At 37.1% G+C, this 19,565-nt stretch overlaps 1 protein-coding gene across 3 annotated transcripts in view; it reads right to left on the bottom strand.

Moving 5' to 3' along the window:
* C16H18orf54 (chromosome 16 C18orf54 homolog) overlaps positions 1–19,565 on the bottom strand; it is a 46,772-nt gene that overhangs the window by 6,519 nt on the left and 20,688 nt on the right. For 2 of the 3 annotated variants that reach the window (XM_045527596.1, XM_045527595.1), the window contains exons 8-9: positions 6,578–6,685; positions 4,651–4,725 (exon numbers count right to left, since the gene is read on the bottom strand). In XM_045527596.1, coding sequence (XP_045383552.1) covers positions 6,595–6,685 — 91 coding nt within the window. In that variant the 3' untranslated portion in view covers positions 4,651–4,725; positions 6,578–6,594. Of the gene's footprint in view, positions 1–43; positions 198–1,120; positions 1,355–3,781; positions 3,989–4,491; positions 4,726–6,577; positions 6,686–19,565 lie in introns of those variants that run through there. The other variant, XM_045527598.1, reaches the window with a different exon arrangement.

Raw genomic sequence — 19,565 nt, 5'->3', positions numbered from 1 at the left:
AAAACACTTCACTAAAAAGGCTTCACAAAATAACACACTATACCTTTAAGGTCAAAAAAGTATCTCCACACAAGGCTATCTGGAGACTGCACATAACTAGCATTCATAACCAGTTCTGCCAAGTTGGGAGGAAGATTGACCCCCTGATCCTCTTCTTGCTTATGAAATGTTCTAATGAAATCAATTCCACCTTCAGGCTGAAACAAATAAGAAACCACATAAGACATCTGTGAAACATTCTACAAATTTTAGTAATAGAAGGGTGGGTACCTGAGGATACGGAAGCATTACCACCAGTGTCGTTTTCAGTGCTTCAGTCAGAAGAGCTGACCTTGATCAGCCTAAGGCTTGTGAAATTTATGAAAATGTCCAAAGTTTTCAATATATTTTGATTTTAAATTTGTTGGGTTTTTTTATACTCCTGCAAAAATACACATTAGTTCCCATGCTTACCAATACTCTCCCGAATGACTCATTTCTCCTACTTCTCCCTACAGCATTAGAATAAAGTCCCATACAAAGTACCTTTTAAAACATTAGGATGTAAATTCTAAGCTGATCACAGAACTCCCTCTAGTTGCCAGTCATGAGCCAGCACCAACTCTCCCCACCCATTTGCACTGTCAGCGTCCACACCTGACCCTCTGTGACCAGCATTAGCAGTGGTTCCCCAGTGATAACACAAATATTTGGAGAGATCAGAAGTAGTGATTCTTTGGGAAAAGTGTGGGATCCTCTGCATGAGATTAAGAAAATATGATTACATTATCTGTAGCAAACTTCTCCCCACAGAAAGAATGGGTGAGTTTATGACTTTTCAGGGATATAACTTACAGCAACTTTTCCACTAATTGTATCATACTCTTTCCACCAATACATTATGGCTTCCTATGGAAGACCTTCATAAAGGAAAATAAAAAACAACTCAATTTCAGCAAGTTTTTGTCTTAAGTAGGAACACAAGATACACTTTTGAGTCCATTATCCAACTGTCGTCATACCTATTAGCCAATTTCCTCCAGATCCATGCTGGCTGTTGCCCTAGAAACACAACACTCATGTACCTTTTGTGCCTGTATAATCTTCCCGGTGATTATTTGTTTTCAGAAATGGTACATACCTTAAGTGACCTGGAAGCAATGTCCTCAGGTGTGGAAAAAAATACATCATCAACATCCAGGGTCTGAAGTTCATCATGCGTAGAAAAGAAGAGCAAGAAAAAGCAGTCTTCATTGCCCACATTCTTTATCCAGTGTAGTGTATTTTGAGGGAAGAAGATCACTTGGCCAGCTGTAACACTGTAAGTGGTAACCACTTCACCACCATCATCAACCACCCCAATCCATGCTGTCCCCTGAAACGTAAACAGAAAAGCACATCCAACATCACTTTGGAGCAATGTTTATAAACATTTTTTACTACCTTCCTTCTAAGGGTGTTTTTAGACTCTTTTTTGCTATTATCACACTATGAAATTTTAATACCATATTCTGTAGATTGGTATACTATGTACATATGCTGCTTAGGTATTATACGGATATCTATTATTTATACATAAAAAGAGTAAAATTTTTTGTCTCTCCCCTCCAAGAACCAACTTTTGCCCCTTTGTGGGAAATATCACCCTTCATTGAGACTCCATGTTTTAGAGGTTGAAAAGATTGAAACCATGTGTAGAGGATGTATGTATGTTCATAAGTGATGATACAGGTATGCATGTTTGCACATGTACACGCTTGTAAGTATGCATACAGATGTGTGTATGCTTTCCAGATAAGAACATTTCTGTAGACAACTTTAATAACGATAGCTAACACAGTGCTTTTGCTATGTGTCAAGTATTTATCTAAGCACTTTACCTGATTTAGCTCAGGTAATCCTTATATCAACTCTATGGAGCATAGTACTATTCTTATTTCCATTTTAACAGAGGAGAAAACTGAGTTTTGAGAGAATATATGATTTTCCCAAGGTTATTCAGCTAGTCAAAGGCAAAGCTTAGATGTGGACCTAAGTAGTCTGGCTCCAAAGTCTGTACTTTTTATCCCTACTATACTTTGATTCTACTTGTATAAAATTACATTTTCTCTCATTCTCTAATCTGTTCCTCAATATTACCCTGTGAGGTAGATAGAGAAGAGAGCATTATTTCTATTTTACCAGAGACTCATTGTCACATAGTAGAACAGCCACAAGGGTGGATGAAAATGAAGTCTTTGTTTTGTCTACACAGACAACATATATAACTAGAATCCAAATGGGTATTCAAGATACAGGGGAAAGGTGAACCTCTAAAGAGCTCTCTCCTCATCCATGTGCAGGGAACAGCAGAAATATGTATCTGTTACTATCAGGGCACCAACTACTCCAGATGCAGAGCAGAGACAGGACAGTGGCTGATGAGACCCTCACTGTAAAACTGAGTACACCAGCCACATCACCCACCCTGCTCCTCTCAGGGCTCCTTCCAAGGCTTTCAGGAAGACATGGGGAAGCAGAAGCAATCTCCATAGGTGAGTGCAGTGGAGGGACTTGACTGTACATTCTGTCACTTGGTCCCTTATCCCGATTGTGAGAGTCAGTGATCCCACAACTTTCTTAGGATCTAGAGAATGTCCAATTCTATACAGTCCACATTCAGAAGCTCACATTAGGAACTCTCTCTGGCTGCCAGAACAGCCTCCTCAGGCTGAGCTGGACCCCAGGGCCTGTTTTCTACTGGAGCATGTTCCAGACCAATTACTCTAGCTTGGAGTTTGCTTTTAGGGGCCCCCTCCAGGAAAGTCCACTTAGCTGACTTTTCTTTCTCCTACTTACTGCTCTGTCACTGTTCAGCCAAGGCCATGAAGATTAATCTTTTAGAGATTGTTCTCTTTTATAAATTTTGTATATGTGGGAAAAGACAAGAAGTCAGAAAACATGAACTTTTTCCCAGTCCAGCCAACAACTGTGTTTATCTTTAAACTGTAGTTTAAAATCACCTTATCTCTCTGAGCCTCTGTTCTCTCATAAGAAATAAGAAGGGTTTTATCTCATATAAATGAAACTCTAATCTTTATTCCTGCTGAAAATTCTAAAATTGAATGAATTGTCCAAGTATAAAAAAAGATGGCTTTATTAACAACAACAAAAACGCCACATAATTTTGGCTGCACATCTACTAAGCGTATCACCAGGCTAAGAGCAAACTCAGAAAATTCTGTGAGGGCTTAGTTGCTACTGCTTCCCTGGTGTCTGGAATACAGAAAGAGATCAATAAATTTTTGGAATTAATGAATTACTTGAAATTCAAGTAAGTACACTCATTTCACCTCCAGCTATCTCTATTTCACTTGACTTCAAGTACACTCTGAAAAGTCTGAACTGCAAAAGGGCATCCAATTGGTCTGTTCTTAGAGACACCGGGCTGAACATCAGCAAACTACTTTGTTATTCTAGTTGCTGCTTTCTTCCTTAGAGGAAAGCTACCGTTTCTTTGATCATTAGATCAGAGCTGCCAGTTTTAGCTTTGGCTCAGAGGGCTAAACAGTGATCTTATTTTAACAATGGTGTGTGAAAAATGATTTTATACTGAAGAAAGAAGTTCAAAGTGATGCCAAAAATAATTAAAACAAACAGGCTAATGCTTCAAGGAACTGCAAACTAATCTAATTGAATATATAGCCAAAGCCTAAATGTTTGTCTATCACTTACTTAAGTAGGATTTATAACAACTAAAATAATACCCTGAAGACATACAACCGAGAGGCTTAAGAGCAGAGTGTGGGCAAACTGGTTGTACCTGTACAAGATAGCCATGTTCGTTGGCATTGAAGTGCCAGTGAGGGGCCCGGAGGCCATTGCTTTTTATCCTTAGGGTCCCCAGAGTCATCTGTGATCTCTGACTGTTCAAGCTGGTGCCAAAGGCCTCTTCTTCAGCGCTGAGATAGTCTTTGACATTGTTCCTGTACCTGGCCCACTGGATTGCACCACCAGCGAACTCAAACACCTAAAAAATCATGAACAGGCAACCATCAGCATAGAGGCCATCTCCTAAGGAGTGTGAAGCCACCATGGCCTATACAGTAAGAAGGAAGTAAAATGGACAAAGCAAGGTGAATTTTGGAATCCCAGAAAGGAAGATGAAGAAGTCTGCAAGAGTCCAGGAATGAAAATAATGGTACATGCAGTGCTATTTAATATCAATCTAAATCTTGTTAGACATAAAAAAAACACCTAGGTTGGCAAAAGAATACAGGGATTTCCATTTGTCCACCTGTAATTCTCTGCTCTAGCCAGACATAGAACTATCTACTGAAGAAAATTTCTGCCTGAGGCCAACATCAACCCAGCTCTCTCTCCTTTCTTCTCTGTTCCTCACCTCTCTTCATCCTGCAGGCTCACAGCTGATTCCTTCCATTAGAGGACAAAGCTTAGTAAACATGCAATGGAAAGGTGGTTTTGAAATCACTGTTTAGAATAATTCTTTCTCCTAATATGTGTGGTTCATACCTTGGAATTAGGTAAGTGATTAAGAAACTGGAATTTTGGATCAACAGTTTTTTGCACCATGGGAACTTCTGTTTGCAGAGGCCAGGCTTCAGGTTTGAAATGAACGTCTGAATGAGGCTGAGAGTTGTTAACATAAACTAAGGAAAGAATCAGTACTCCCACTGCTGTGGTGATGGTGCAGGCCAGGAGACACAGCAGGAAAATGCTCACCAATGACCACTGGCTCTTCTTTTCCTAGGAGAAATTATGAAATGATTATTCTCTACTTACAATACACTAGAAATATTGCCTCCTTTTTCAATTTCTTAAATTTTTCTTTATAATATCTTCAACTAAAATTGACTCACAAACATAGTGAAAGTATCTATTTTTAAAATTTATTTGATGTTGAATCAGAAAATAATTAGAGCAGGAAGTACTACTTTTCTTTTTCTTTTTTTTTTTTTTGAGACAGAGTCTCGCTTTGTTGCCCGGGCTAGAGTGAGTGCCGTGGCATCAGCCTAGCTCACAGCAACCTCAAACTCCTGGGCTTAAGTGATCCTACTGCCTCAGCCTCCAGAGTAGCTGGGACTACAGGCATGCGCCACCATGCCCAGCTAATTTTTTCTATATATACTTTAGTTGGCCAGATAATTTGTTTCTATTTTTAGTAGAGACAGGGTCTCGCTGTTGCTCAGGCTGGTCTCGAACTCCTGACCTTGAGCGATCCACCCGCCTCGGCCTCCCAGAGTGCTAGGATTACAGACGTGAGCCACTGCGCCCGGCCAACTTTTCTTAACAAGATAGCTCGTGAAGAGTCTTTCTTGAGCTCTATGTTTAGGCTCCTGAGAGGAACTACTCTCAAGATATAAACACAAAAATTTTACACTGGAAAGACTCCTAAAGATTCTAGCTCAACCACTATGTCCCATTTTCTTAATGAGGAAACTGAGGCCCAGGGAGGAGCAATGACTTGTGGAAAGCCACACTGTTATCTATAATTGTAGGTCCAGAATCCTTCTGATTGTGTGTGCTATTTCCACCAAACCACTGCATATAATTTCAGTATTATTATTACTTTAGAGCTAGGGACTTCCTATGTTGTTGCCTTGGCTGGTCTCCAATTCCTGGGTTCAAGTGGTTCTCCTACCTCAGCCTACTGAGTAACTGGAATACAGGTGTGTACCACCATGCCCAGCCTGATCATTAAAATTTGAATTAATACTTATGGTCCAGTGTTCTCAAAGGAGAGCTTACATTTATATATAATCTAAGGTCATATTTACGTTAAAAAAAGAAAAAGATAGCATATAACTTTGTATATATCAAAGACTATTGCTTTATTAGACATTATTATTTCTTCCTTAATCACTGGTCTTGATTAGTGCTTCTTAAATTTTTTTTGCCACATCCACATTAAGAAATACATTCCCTTTCCAACACACACATATATATGAACACACAAGTACATACATACACACTATTGAAATAAAAGTTTCACAAAACAACACTTGTTTGTTACTTTTTTGATTTTTAAATGCCAATTCTAACCCACCACATTGACTTTATGACTAGTGGATTACAGCCTGGAGTTTAAAAAACCCATAGCTGGATCCTTTTAAATAGAAGAAAAGAAAAATCATTATTCTGCTCCCCAAAATTGACAGAGAAAGAAAACATTATAATAAAGAGGGAGAGTGAAAAACCAGCTGAACAAAAAAATAAAAATAAAAGTTTCCCCCTTTAACTTGTCTGATGTTCACTGATCAATATAAAGACACTGCTTTTAGAAGGTCCCAATTAAGAGGGAAATATTTTATCTAGTGATAATAACCGTTAAGTCAAAAGGACTCACTAATAACGTGAGCAACAATTCAAAGAAAGCTTGGCCATTAAAGAGCTAAAGGAGGTGTAAGTTTACAATTTATGAGAGAGAAGGCAAATCAGGAAATATTCAGAGTAGGAGATGCTACCTTTCTGAAAAGGGTCACTTACCTTTCTGAAAAAGGTCACTTAAGGAGAGCTGGTCTAAAGAGGGATTCTGTCCTGAGCTCTGCATAAAGGTCTTGGGGAGAACTAAATCTCAAGATGTAAATCCCCACCTTACCATTCTGGAGATAATGTTCATCTTCTCCATAGACAAATGCTTCTGTGGTGCATCTTCATGCATTTCAAATGCTGAGTTGTCCATTGGCAGAAAGAAACAAGCAATTCACTGAAAAAGAAAGGAGAAGAGAAAGAAATATCCCCAATAAGAATGAGAATTCTTAAGAGAGTACTTATATAGAGCTGAAAGTTAAGGAAATGAAATAAGGAAGCTGAATCTTAAATTATAATCTTGGGGTTTAAAGAAAAAAATCCTTGAAAGAATTGCCAAATGAGACCAATAAAACACTTCTTTTGGTCAACAACTCTTTGCCCAACGATGACGTATATACAGATAATAACAACTAACATTTATTTCCTTCTCTGTGTGTCAGGTACTGTGCTAAGGTGTTTTACAAACATTATGTGATTTCATTCTTACAGTAACTCTATCAGGGGCAATGATTATTCCCATTTTGCTGATTAGGAAACTGAGGCGTAGAGAGGTGTGGTAATTGCCGAAAATCATAAAACCAGTTTCAGTGTTGGAGCAAAACACCCTTTATGATAAAATTCTTCTGTGACATTGGTTCAAATTGGCATCTGATGGTTGGTACTTAGTCCAGTAAAAATTTTTTGTACCCAAATCGCTCTTGCCTCTAAATAGTGTGATTTTCCTAATGGCTTGTGAAATAATCTTGTTACCTAGAAGTTAAATCTTCTTGTAAAATTCATTTTGCATCATTTTTCCTGGTGATGACTAATGGCTGAGTAATCTAAAAACTGCTACTATAATCCACAGAACAGTCATCCAACCTTCCTTCCTTCCCACCTTCCAACCTTTATTCCTTCAATAAACACTGTGGAATGCCTACTATATCCCAGGCTGCAGCCCACTCCTGTACATTAAGAGGACTTTGTGTAGCTCATAATTTAGTAGGAGAAACAGAAAAGAAAGAAAATTACAACAACAAAATGTGCTAAGTGTTACAAAAGAAGTGTGTCCAGGTCCTGTAAGGATACAGAAGAGCATGGTTGTGTCTGACTGAGAAGGTAAGAGGAGGCAAATCTTCATCGAAATTGTAATTTTGAGCTGAGCCTTCAAGTCCCACTACAGCCTCACTAGGTAGGCATACTTAATCAATTACATTCTAGTCCTATTTCTGGCTTGTCTATAAGCAGTTTAGAACAAACCATGGGGTAAGAATATAGACCCAATCTGGGAGTCGAGCAGACTAGGCTCCAAAAGGCTGCAGGTTAATCTATACTCAAGTGATAGAGAGTTGACCCTGGGGCTTTCCCACCACATTTGATCAAATGTAAGATGCATAATTTTCTACATTTTAACATCTCTGAAAATGGGATGTATTTTAAAATGAGTGGTCTTTTAGGATCAATGAAACATAATATGGCCACTTTTCTTTGGTCTTATCAGACAATAGTACTATATGAATCTTCAAAGCAAGTTTTACACAATTTCATCCTTTGTTGTTCTTCTTTCTTGGAAATGTAAAAACATAGCCACCTGTCACCAGTATTATCTGGGTGCTGTGCTTAGCATTTATTTAAATGGCAAGACAAATCATCCATTAAACTACACTAAAACTCACTGAAGCACTGAATCAAAGAATGCCGCAGCTAGATAAGATCCTTTTGATTTGTGCAGATAAGAAAACGAAGCCACAAAGAGGCTATATTATTTTTCCCAAGGTAACAGAGTAAGTCATGGGCAGAGCCAAAACAAAAGCCCAGCTCTCCCACTGTCAGCCACCGCTTTCCCTACAACTGCAGGAGAACTTCATGGTTGATAGACACCTTGAATTCATAAAACAGATATTATCCCTCCTAGTAATTCAAAGTAATACATCCTTACCCATTCCTTTAAACAACTTATAGAATTGTCCTTATTGGTTGAAGGTGCTGACTCGGGGAGGTGGGGGGGTGAGGGGAGGGGATGGAAGTATGACTACATGGTGAGTGCCAGGCGCACTGTCTGAAGAATGGACACGCTTGAGGCTCTGACTCAGGGGGACGGACGGGACACGGACAATGTATATAACCTGAGCTTTTGTACCCCCATGAAGAGCCGAAATAAAAAAAAAAAAAAGAAAGAAAAGAAAATTAGAGTAAAAACAGCTCTTTATATTCAGCCAATAGTAGAATTCTAACTAAAATCCGGGTTTTCTTACTGACATTCCAAAGAACTTATTATCTGACCATATCTAAGGACCACAAAGCTGTGGCGGTATATCCCTTGTCCTTTAACCCCTTCATCTTTAATATGATTTAAACCATGGTCACTTTAATTTCCAAAATGGGGGGTGTGGGGAGGAGGGTAAGAATCCTTAATATCTATGTAACCAATCAGATATCCACCAAAAATCTATTTTTTAATGAAGGAAACAGAAAATTATCATCAGAATAATTGATGCGGGCAAAATCCCTTGATGGGTGCTAAAATTACTGGTTGAAAGGTTAAACTGCAAACAGAATATCTGAATATTCTTAAAGTATCTCTCTAAAATATTTCATAATTGCAAAGAGAAGAATAGTGATTTTACAGTGGAGAATCCTGGCAGACCCCATCTTAGCCAAGTGATCAAGGTTAACATCATCCATAATAGACAATGACATCACATACCCCCTGATATGACACACTGAGCAGGGCAGATCACCTCCGGCCTATGGATAACTTCAATCCACTCATGAGAAAACATCAAACAAACCCAAATTGAGTGACATTTTACAAAATTACTGAACAGTAATTACTGACTCTGAAAAAGTGACAAGGTCATAAAAAGCAGACTGGAACTGTTAGAGACTGGAGGAGACTAAGGAAACATGACAACTAAATTAATCACTTCCTGGAACAGAAAAATGACATTATGAGGAGAACTGGTAAAATCTGAGAAAGGTCTATAGTTTATAGTATTGTGCCAGGTTTTGAAAATTGTTTTATGGTTATGTAGATGTTCACATAAGGAGAAGCTGAAAGAAAGGTATTCAGGGAATATCTTTGCAACTCTAAAGTCTAAAATTATCTCAAGGAAGAAAGAGAAAGAGAGGGGAAGGAAAGAGGGAAGGAGGAAGGAAGGAAAATCATAAAAAATATCTATGACATCTTTTTCCTCGGCATACTACTGGTCTATATTTCCCATCATCCCTTACAGTTAAGTGTTGCTATATGACTGAGTTTTAGTCAATAGAATATGAACAGTAATGTAGTGTGCAATTTCTAGGCTAAGACTTTTAAAAAAAGGGGTAATCTTTGCCCCCTATATATCCCCCCTTACACTTTTACCAGCTGCATGCAGTGATGCCCTAGAGGGAAGGCATAACCACTAGATGGAAGAAACCTGGTCTCCAAGTCAGTGTGTAAAGAAAACCCACCTGCCAAGGAAGAATACCTATCTCAAACTCTTGTATATACAAGCAATAAAGTTCTGTTGTATTGCACCATTAATAATTTGGGAGGTCTATTTTTTATCACAAACTATTAATAAAACATATTTATAACCTTTTGAGCCCTTATTTCCCACTAGGGTATGCTGCAAGTTGTATTCTTTGAAATGTTTATCTCCAGCACGAGGGTTAGGCATGCTAAAAATAAATTTGGCAGGTACAAAGAGCTCCTGATTGTAAAATCTATCAAAGGGAAAAACGGTATATATTAGGACATAGCTCTTCATTATATAACTTGAGTTCATTTTCCTGGAACACATCCAATCACAAAAGAATATTGTTTTCCTTAGAAAAACTGAGCCAAGTAGATCCTTCTACATGCCATGCTGGAAGTGGAGAAAAGGCAGTGCTACTAAGTTCCAATAAGAGATTTTCAAAAAAAAATAAGTGCTGCACACCTAGCAAAAAAAAAAAAAAAAAAAATTAAAAACTCACTCAGAATGAAATGGAGGAGCAGATTATTTTAAATTAATATTTTGTTTCTTTGATTTTGTCAGTGTAATTACAACAAATGTTTAAGGAAATGGGGTTTAATCAGGGAGAATTGGGCTTGAATTTGGTTTTATCACCTCTTCACAGGAAAGTATTTTATCATTTTACCTTATAACCTTTTTCACATGTAAAATAGAGTTAATAATATTTCCTTCATAGTTCTATGTATGTTAATATGTGCCTGAGAATTCAATAACATAATGAGTCCAAAGTACATATCAGGATGCTTAGATTATAGTAAGTACTTGATAGGTATTAATAATAATTATTAATATTTACCTAGAATGTATTAAGATGGTGTGTATATTCCTGTTTTCAATCCAGAAAAAAATTATAAAAATAAGAACATTGTCAAAAAAAAAAAAAAAGAAAGAAATTTTCCCCATCTCTACACTATATATCTTCTATAATCATTCAGGTGGAAAAGGAATAAAAAGACAATGTGGGGCAATTCTTTCTGATTACTCCCTTTGAAATGTCTACCGGTAATAGGATTGATCAGTGTTCTCATTATGCAAATGTTTCTTACCTATTGCTCAACTTTCAGATGACTAGGGAGTGTTAGAGATATAAGAGAATGTACATATACCAGACACTGTGGAGTTACCAAATCATAAAATATCATAGATCTTTGCCTCAAAGATTTTACAATATAATGATTCATACTAGCTAACAAATGCACAAGGAAAATTAAAACAGGAAAAAATGTAATAACCAGATGGGGAAATCACCTTACTGGCCCCACAGATAAACAAGTATTTTAAATATTTATCACCTCAAAAATCAAGAAGACCATACATTTAAATTCCAGATCTGTAAAAGAAAAAGGCTCAATACACATTCCTGCTGCTCTCTCACCTCCCCATTACCCACCCACTCCAGAGATACCCTTGTTCTTAGGAGAACCCCATCCCTGCAGGCATTGGGTGAGTATGGCTTCTAACAGAGGTGTCAGAGAATGTTAGAAAGGATCCCTAAACTTGTGAAGTTTAAAAAAATGAGAATATTCTATTCATTCAGCTCTACTGTATGTAGCAATACAATCTTGGGCTAGTCCTTTAACCTTGCTAGGTCAGTTTCCTCATGTATATAAAATTAAGTCTAGATCAAATGACCCTTAAGACTGTCTAGCTCTACTAACATCTGTAAATTTGTCCAAATAAGGTTTTTTTTCCTGCACCACACATATTTTTACCCTTATCAGTTGTAATACAGATTCCACATCAGCTTTCCTGATTAGTGTTTCTCAATTTCTCTGAAAATATTCCCCCTGTAACTGTAATATGCAATTTATTCACAGAGGCTAATTCTTATGCCACTTCAAACTTGGCATTGACTAGTGAAATAAAAAACTGAGCAGAATCAGCAACATCTGTTGACTCATCAAGAGACAAGAAAAATCATTTTCCCTGCTTTTTTTTTATTAACTATTGATGCCATTCTCAATGTCTTCAACTCTTTGAACTAGTCTCCCCAAAAGGCTAACAGTTTTTAAAAAGTTTATTTTCTCTGGACACAGAGAAAATAGTTGCTTCAGTTGCTGCAATCAAACACTATTTTGACAACCTACAATCAGTAAACAGATTTCCTTACTTGGCTAACAAATGGGCCACTCAAAACTTAATGTGGTTTCAGCCTCATTTTTAATTTTTATTTTTGTGAAGAAATTCTAGGTGGTATGATTTTAAATTTTCTAATTTGTCTCACTGTTGTTTTTCTGTGAGTTGTTAAATATTTTAATATATCCTTAGCCTAGTAGGTAAAAGAATTGGGGGCAGAGTAAGTCTACATCTGGTTTACAGAATGGAGAAAAGTGCCTCCTAGTGGAAAAAATAAGTTTAACAGTTCCTACAAACAGACCTATGTCTGTTTCTACAAAGTGTCTATAAAGACACAGGCAGCTGAGTGGCAACAAGCAGACATAATCAGCTGAAATTCTGACACCACTTACTGGTATGACTCTGTTTACCTGTAACAGCTAACACAGAGACTTATTATATGCCAGGAACTGTGCTAAGCAAGCACTTCACAGGTATTACTTCATTTAGTCTTCACAACTGTGTGAGAAACCATCAATTCCACTTTAGAAACTGAAGCTCAGAGCTTTAACTTGCCCAAGGTACCACAGCTAATATGAGAAAGAACAAAGATGACATTTAAATTTTAAAGCTTTCTAAGAAATCTGACTCACACACACTGTGCACACACGTGCACAAATACACACACAAAAAGACATACACAGAACAAGAACTAAAGAAATGTTGGGAACATTTGCTACAGGTTGATCAGTTTTTCTTCCAACACCTTTTTAAAAACCACTTTATTAAAGTATGATTGGCATTTCTTTGCTCATTTTTAATAGAATATTGATTCTGCTTTGACTTGGAATAAGTAAACCTGTTTTTGAATAATTTTGTTGTTGTTTCCCCTAAGTCTCTCTAAAAAAAAAATCTGTTGAATACTTGAGTGATTTGAAAGAGTGCTAAATTTTTATTTTTTTTCAGGAGCACCATCACATTCACTCTTGCCAAGTCACACATATTCCTCACAGGTATCAGTGCTTCTGGGCCCTCTTCCAAAAGAGACTTCTTTGTGTTCATTTCTGTTGTCTTATTTTACTTTTATCCAAAAAAAAAAAAAAAACAGGTAAATGGTTCAATAAATTAAGTATTATCTACTACTGCAACCTAAAACAAATCAATAGCCCTCGTAATATCACTATAAAAATACTCAAGCCTATATTCTGGGAACTTATTTTACACTAAAATATCATAGGAACCTCACTAAGAGTAGCTCTATGTGTGAACAAAAACAATAGGCCTGCATTCTACCTTTCATTACTATATCAAGGCTACTGGAAAGAAGGAAAACGGTTGGTTTTATTATCTGGGAAAAAAAAAATCCTCTTACTGCAAGCACAAATCACTATAGGGACTAACAAAAACAATTAATATTCATTTTAGGCTACATCAAAAATGCTGATCCCCTTCCTTTTGCCTACAGAAAACCAAATCCAAAATTCTTGGCAGAGTATACCAAGTGTCTCAGATAAGCCCCCAAGTCAACTTCTCAGCCTCATTCATGCAGAGAACAAATATTTCCGGAGCATTTTACATTACTGATGGACACTATTCTAATTGAGTGAATGAAATAAAGTCCTCAATGTTAAATAAAGGGGAAAAAATGTGTAAAGCATCAAAGAGTAATGGCATGGGGAATGGTGGTGGCCAGGGTAGGCCTCTAGTAAAATGACATTTGAGCTGACACTTGAAGTGAGAGATAAATTATGGAGTGAGGAAAAGACTCTGCAGATGGAAGCAGCATTGCAAAGGTCTGGAGGCAGAGGCATCTTTGCAGCATTTGAGAACAGCAAGACCAATGGGGCTGAAATCATAGAGCAAATGAAGTGTTAGGAAATGTTCCGGTTTGCAGGGATGAGGGGACTGAGATGTGTTGCCACATCACACAGGGCCTTCTAGGCTATGGTAGAAACTTCGCATTTTACTCTGATAGGAAGGGACTGGAAATTGTAAGTGCAACATCATCTGACATGTTTGTAAAGGATTATTCTAGCTGTAAAGAATAGAATGGAGAGGCATTCTGTTGCCTCTAAGGCAATAGAATTCTAAGGCAGAAACAGCCTTATGTCTTATTCCTAGTGCCTCCCCAATTAAATATATTACCACTCTAGCAGTTAGCATTTGCTGGGATCACACGTGCCAGTCACACCTTTGCTCATTTAACCCTCAAAACAAAACTGCAAGGTAGAGATCAAAAAAGAGAGGAAAAACAAAAAAAGGCTCAGGCAAGGTCAAGTCATTTGTCCACAACAAAGATCTAATAAATGGTGGAATCGTAAATCTTCCTGATCCTAAAGCCCAGATTTCTTCTGCATACCCTTCTGATTCATAATTCTGTAGCAGACCTTTCACCACCCAGGTCTTTGCTCATATTTACCCCCTGGCTAGAATAAAACACCTTTTTACCCAATTTCTTTGATGGCAAAACCCAACTTCTGTTCATTTTTCTGTATCAATTCAAGTATCCTCTCCTGAGTGAAATTTCTTGATTTTTCTGAGGCCACATAACTGATCCATCTTCTGTGCTTCTATGTCAGTTGTTCTATCTTCATTTCTCTGAAGCAATACTCACCAGGTTGTAGTACACATTTCTCTATTTATGTATTTCCACATGTTTTCCATCATGAGTTCCTCGTATAGAGTCATGCTTTATTCATCATCACCTCTCCCCCTCCTGCACTCCTTTGCTTCCCACACACATCTAGCACAGTGCCGGGAGTCAAATTCTGGTTGAATAAAATACTGTAATAAATTATTAAAGAGTCAAATGTAGAGTCCCCTTATTTTGCTCTACGCATCTTAGACATCTTGTGCCACATAAAACAAACAAAACCCAAAAACACTGAAAGGTGGAAAGCATCCAGTAAAGTTAGAAAATACTAAATAAAACTTTGTCCAAAGAAATAATTTAGAAAACTAAAAATATTTAGCCTTTGGGATGGAACATTACTCTTGTTGATTTCAATATTAGGGAGACTGAAATATATAGATTGTCTTAAAAGGCAAAATCAAGAGCACTATGTGGAAGACACAGAAATGCAAGTCATGGCTTAACTGAAGCAAGAATATGCTAAAAAACAAAGCATTCCAATTGCAGGGAATTTTCTATTTCCAGAACTGTTCCTATAACAGCTATATGGCTACCTTGATGAAAAGTAATGAAAGGAATGTTTCACACTATCTGATGCATTGAGGGTACCATTCATGTAACTCCAGAATATTCCTAGTTTATGAACTACTTTATTTCATGAAGTTATCAAATCCATTAGATTTTGAATATATTGGCTCATGATTCTTCATAGTTCTTCAATTTTCTAAATGGCCTGACATTTTTGCTACCTTACCTAAATGCCCACATTTCTTGTTTTACACAGGCTATGCAATATGTTGCAAAACAGGGAAAGCAGAAGTGGACAGGAGAGACATACTTACTTTGCAATGTTCTCTCCCACCAAAACCTTCCTAGAACCTGATCAACTTCTGCACCAGTTATCAACCTATAGTCCCTCAACTCCAAATTCACCCTGAAGGGGCTCTCTTGCCACTTTCTGGCAGGTGCACCATCAGTAAGAGGTATGAGTGTGAAGACATCTGGTGGCACTCTACCCCAGCCACACTCCCAGAGTGTACTCTTCGCCTTAGTGACTTCACAGACTTCTCCCAGGCTGGTGATCACCTTGCATGACCCTTCCAAAACAGACACCTCACACTCCAGGCATCCTTCCAGCACTAGTGCCCCTCCCCAAACTCCCTCTGCACACCCACACACTCAGTCCCCAGTGTGGCTTCCCTGCATTTGGAGGGTGGCTTCTTGCCTGTTTGGTAACTAAATAAAGCCCAGCTCTGGTCTGGACAAATCAGTAACGTTCTCTGTCATCCAGTGGGCTACAGAAACTCTTTTTTAGCAAGGTCTACACCCAAATTTTGGCCCCTCTCTCAAGTTTGTCCTTCCTTGGGTACTCTCCCTCAACTCTACGGTACCACATAGAGTTCTATGTTTTGTCATCGTATAAAACTTTTTAAATATTAAGCTTCCTTTGTTTGAAATCACTGTGTGGTTTGTTTCTAGATTAGACCCAAATTGACACACTTAACCATCAAGCTAGGGTCAAAGAAGCAACATGATGCAAAACCAGTACTATGGTCTGAATGTGCCCCCTAAAATTCATGTGTTGAAAGCTTGATCCCCATTGCAACAGTACTGGGAGGTGAAGGCTGTTGAGAGGTGTTTAAGTCATGAAAAGAATTAGCTTCACTATAAAAGGGCCTGACAAGGCTGGGCGCAGTGGCTCTTGCCTGTAATCTCAGCACTTTGTGAGACCAAGGCAAGAGGATCACTTGAGCCCGGAAGTTCAAGACCAGCCTGGGCAACATAGCAAGGCCTTGTCCCTATGGAAAACTAAAAAATATAAAAAATTAGCCAGTTGTGGTGGTGCATGCCGATAGTGCCAGCTACTTGGGAGGCTGAGGCAGGAGGATTCCTTGAGCTTAGGAGTTCGAGGTTACAGTGAGCTATGATCTCACTACCGAACTCCAGCCTGGGCAACAGAATGAGACCCTGTATCTAAAATAAATAAATAAATAAATAAAATAAAAGGAGTGAATCCTAATGTAAACTATGGACTCTGAATGATTATGATGTGCCAGTGTAGGTTCACCAATTGTTCACCACGCTGGTGGTGGACGTTGATGATACGGGAGGCTGTGCATGTGCAGGAGCAGAGGGTATATGGGAAATTGTAACCATAGGACCAACTCAAACTGATTAACCATTGCTTAAGCTATTACAGGTGATGCAGAGCCAAAATAGCCCGGGCATGCACAATAGAGAAAAGTCTTACCCTCCTGTTACCACCACCAGCCTGGCAGACTGGCTGAACTGGCAACATTGGGACTGGTTGGTAATACCACAAAAGCTTGACCCACCCCCAGATCAATGAGACAGATTTGAGTGTTGCCTCCTGCCTCCTTGTCAGTTGACTCATAATAAAGCTCTTTCTTTTCTCAAAAGCCAGTGCCACAGTATTGGCTTCTATGCACATCAGGCAGTGGGCCTATTGCTCAGTAACAAAATCTCTGTACGTTCCTCTTAATTTTGCTGTGAACTTAAAACTGCTCTAAAAAACATAAAATTTTTAATTTAAAAAATACAGTTTATCAAAATGTTTTTTAAAAAGAAATGAAAGGGTTTGCAGAACATCACATTAGTAAAGGATGTGGTCACTCTTAGTTTGAACTTACAACCTTCTACAGGGAACCAGGTTTAGAACCATCAATCAAAACTTAAGACCACTATGCAAAATGCAGTTTACTTTTTCCTGATTATGTAAAGTAATATAAGAGTGCTATTATTAAAGAGATAAAACAGAATCAATCACCTAACATTTTTTGAGATACATTTTCTTCTCTAGGGATATAATGTAGTATAAGAGACATTATCCAAAACATTAACATAAGCAATATAAAAGCTAAATGAGTGATGAAAGAAAGAAAAGGGGATGCCAACCTACCAGAGTTTGATGGATGGTTAGAATGTTTGAAAAAGAAAATGCAACACTTGTAAGAGCTTTAAAGAAATGTAAGAGCAAGCTTTAGATAAACAAAAGCATAACAACTGAGTATTTCAAGTATGAGAAATAATATGCACATAGGTGAGAATACACTTAGAAATTCTGGGATAATCTGAGTAAAGCAATTTACAGCAAATTTGCTTAAATAAATCAGTAAGGTTAGAGTAGTAGTATACAACAGTGTCTTCCTGCAAAGTCACTGTTATCAGTCTGGCTTCACTGCAAAAGACAAAGTCAGGATAGGAATATTTAAAGTTGAAACAGGTATCAGAAAATAAATGAACTAGTCCCAGTGAAGGTAATGAAGGATGGATAAAAGTTCTTCCACTGTGAGAAAAATTGCTACATAGAAGGGTCTGGTGTAAGGTAAGGATAATACAGAATACCCTGGAAGATTAAAAAGCTAAGATTTTTTGTTTTTTGTCCAAAGAAGGAAAATGATCTTAGAGACATATGATTATAAAGAAAGAATAGGAAAGTAATAATTTCAAATGTCACAGGAAAAATATCTAACAATACAACCTGCTATACAATGTGTTTGGGTTTAGGCCTAGATTTACCTCAATCATATGATAAGCACTGCAATACAACACAACATATAACACGTATGAAACATCCAATCTGTACATGGAATAGAAAGATACGCAGTCTTGCACATTTAAAGAAACTTCAATTGTTTGGAAAATATAAATTTTATTGGCCTTTTGCTTCTTTTGGTCTCCTTTTGTGCGACTTGCCTTTTGACAAGTTCACTTCTTGATAGCACTTCCACCAAACAGGTTTTGAGATATAGAGAGTGAAGGAGGGGTAGAAAAAAAATGAAACAAAAATTCAAATCTATGTGAGCAATTCCATGTATTCAAAACACAGGAATAAACAAGAAATCTTGTCATGATTTATCTTCAAGGAACATTTTGGTCTAACTATATATAATTTGATAAGACGTTATCATAAACCATGAAAACCAAAATATCAATAATACCAAAAAACCCACATCTATAAATTTCAAAAAGAAATAACATAACTAGAAAGACATATATCCAAAATAAACCCAAGAAGAGAAAGTTCCTCAATTTGGTCAGAAAGATCTATGAAGCTGAAAGGAATTGTCCCAGAAATAACTGAAAGTAGATTTCTAATTTCTAATTGTAAAGAAAATACATTTCAGTCTTGACTCTTCATATTGGTCACACCATTATCTCTTAATCTCAAAGAATTTTTGGAATTAGGCTTTTTTAAATTTTTTTATACTCAATTAAAAATATGAAGCATCTTATTAAAATTTCTTAATATTTTCTATTTAACATTTTCTTAATATATCTAAAAGAGTGAGAGTGAAGAAGGGTTCATAAAATTTTACATTCACAATACAATTTTTTAAAATCTAATTGGTCCCATTATCTGCTTTAACTTCTCAACTTAACAGTATCCATACTGTTGTCTTGCTCTTTCCCCTGGAAACCTAAAAAAAAAAAAAAAAAGCCCACAAAAACCCTGAAATCCTAATTAAACTTGTAGAATTTCTTAAATGTTTATCATTTAGAATTGTTATTTGCTTAGATGACTCCCCTAGATATGTCTTTTAAGAAGATTAGAATTAATCATTTTGCTAAAACTAATTCCTGTGTTAGGTAAAAGACTAAATTTTTCCATATTTAACAGAAGAGGAAAAATTAATGTTCCTTTGGTAAGTATAATCAAGTTTCTTAAAATATTAGCTATAACGTAAAGTTTTAGAACAGGCTTATCTCATTTAGTATTGGAAGTATGTTCTTGCAAATCAAAGCATTACCCAAATGTGTTATTCAGAGTCATTACAGTATAATCTCTTTGGAGATAGTATATGTTATATATGATCAACACATAATTAATATGCAATTAGAAGTTATTACCTGATGTCTTTATC

The sequence above is a fragment of the Lemur catta genome, chromosome 16 (assembly GCF_020740605.2).
Source record: "Lemur catta isolate mLemCat1 chromosome 16, mLemCat1.pri, whole genome shotgun sequence".
NCBI lineage: Eukaryota > Metazoa > Chordata > Mammalia > Primates > Lemuridae > Lemur > Lemur catta.
This window is presented reverse-complemented; position numbering and strand designations above follow the sequence as displayed.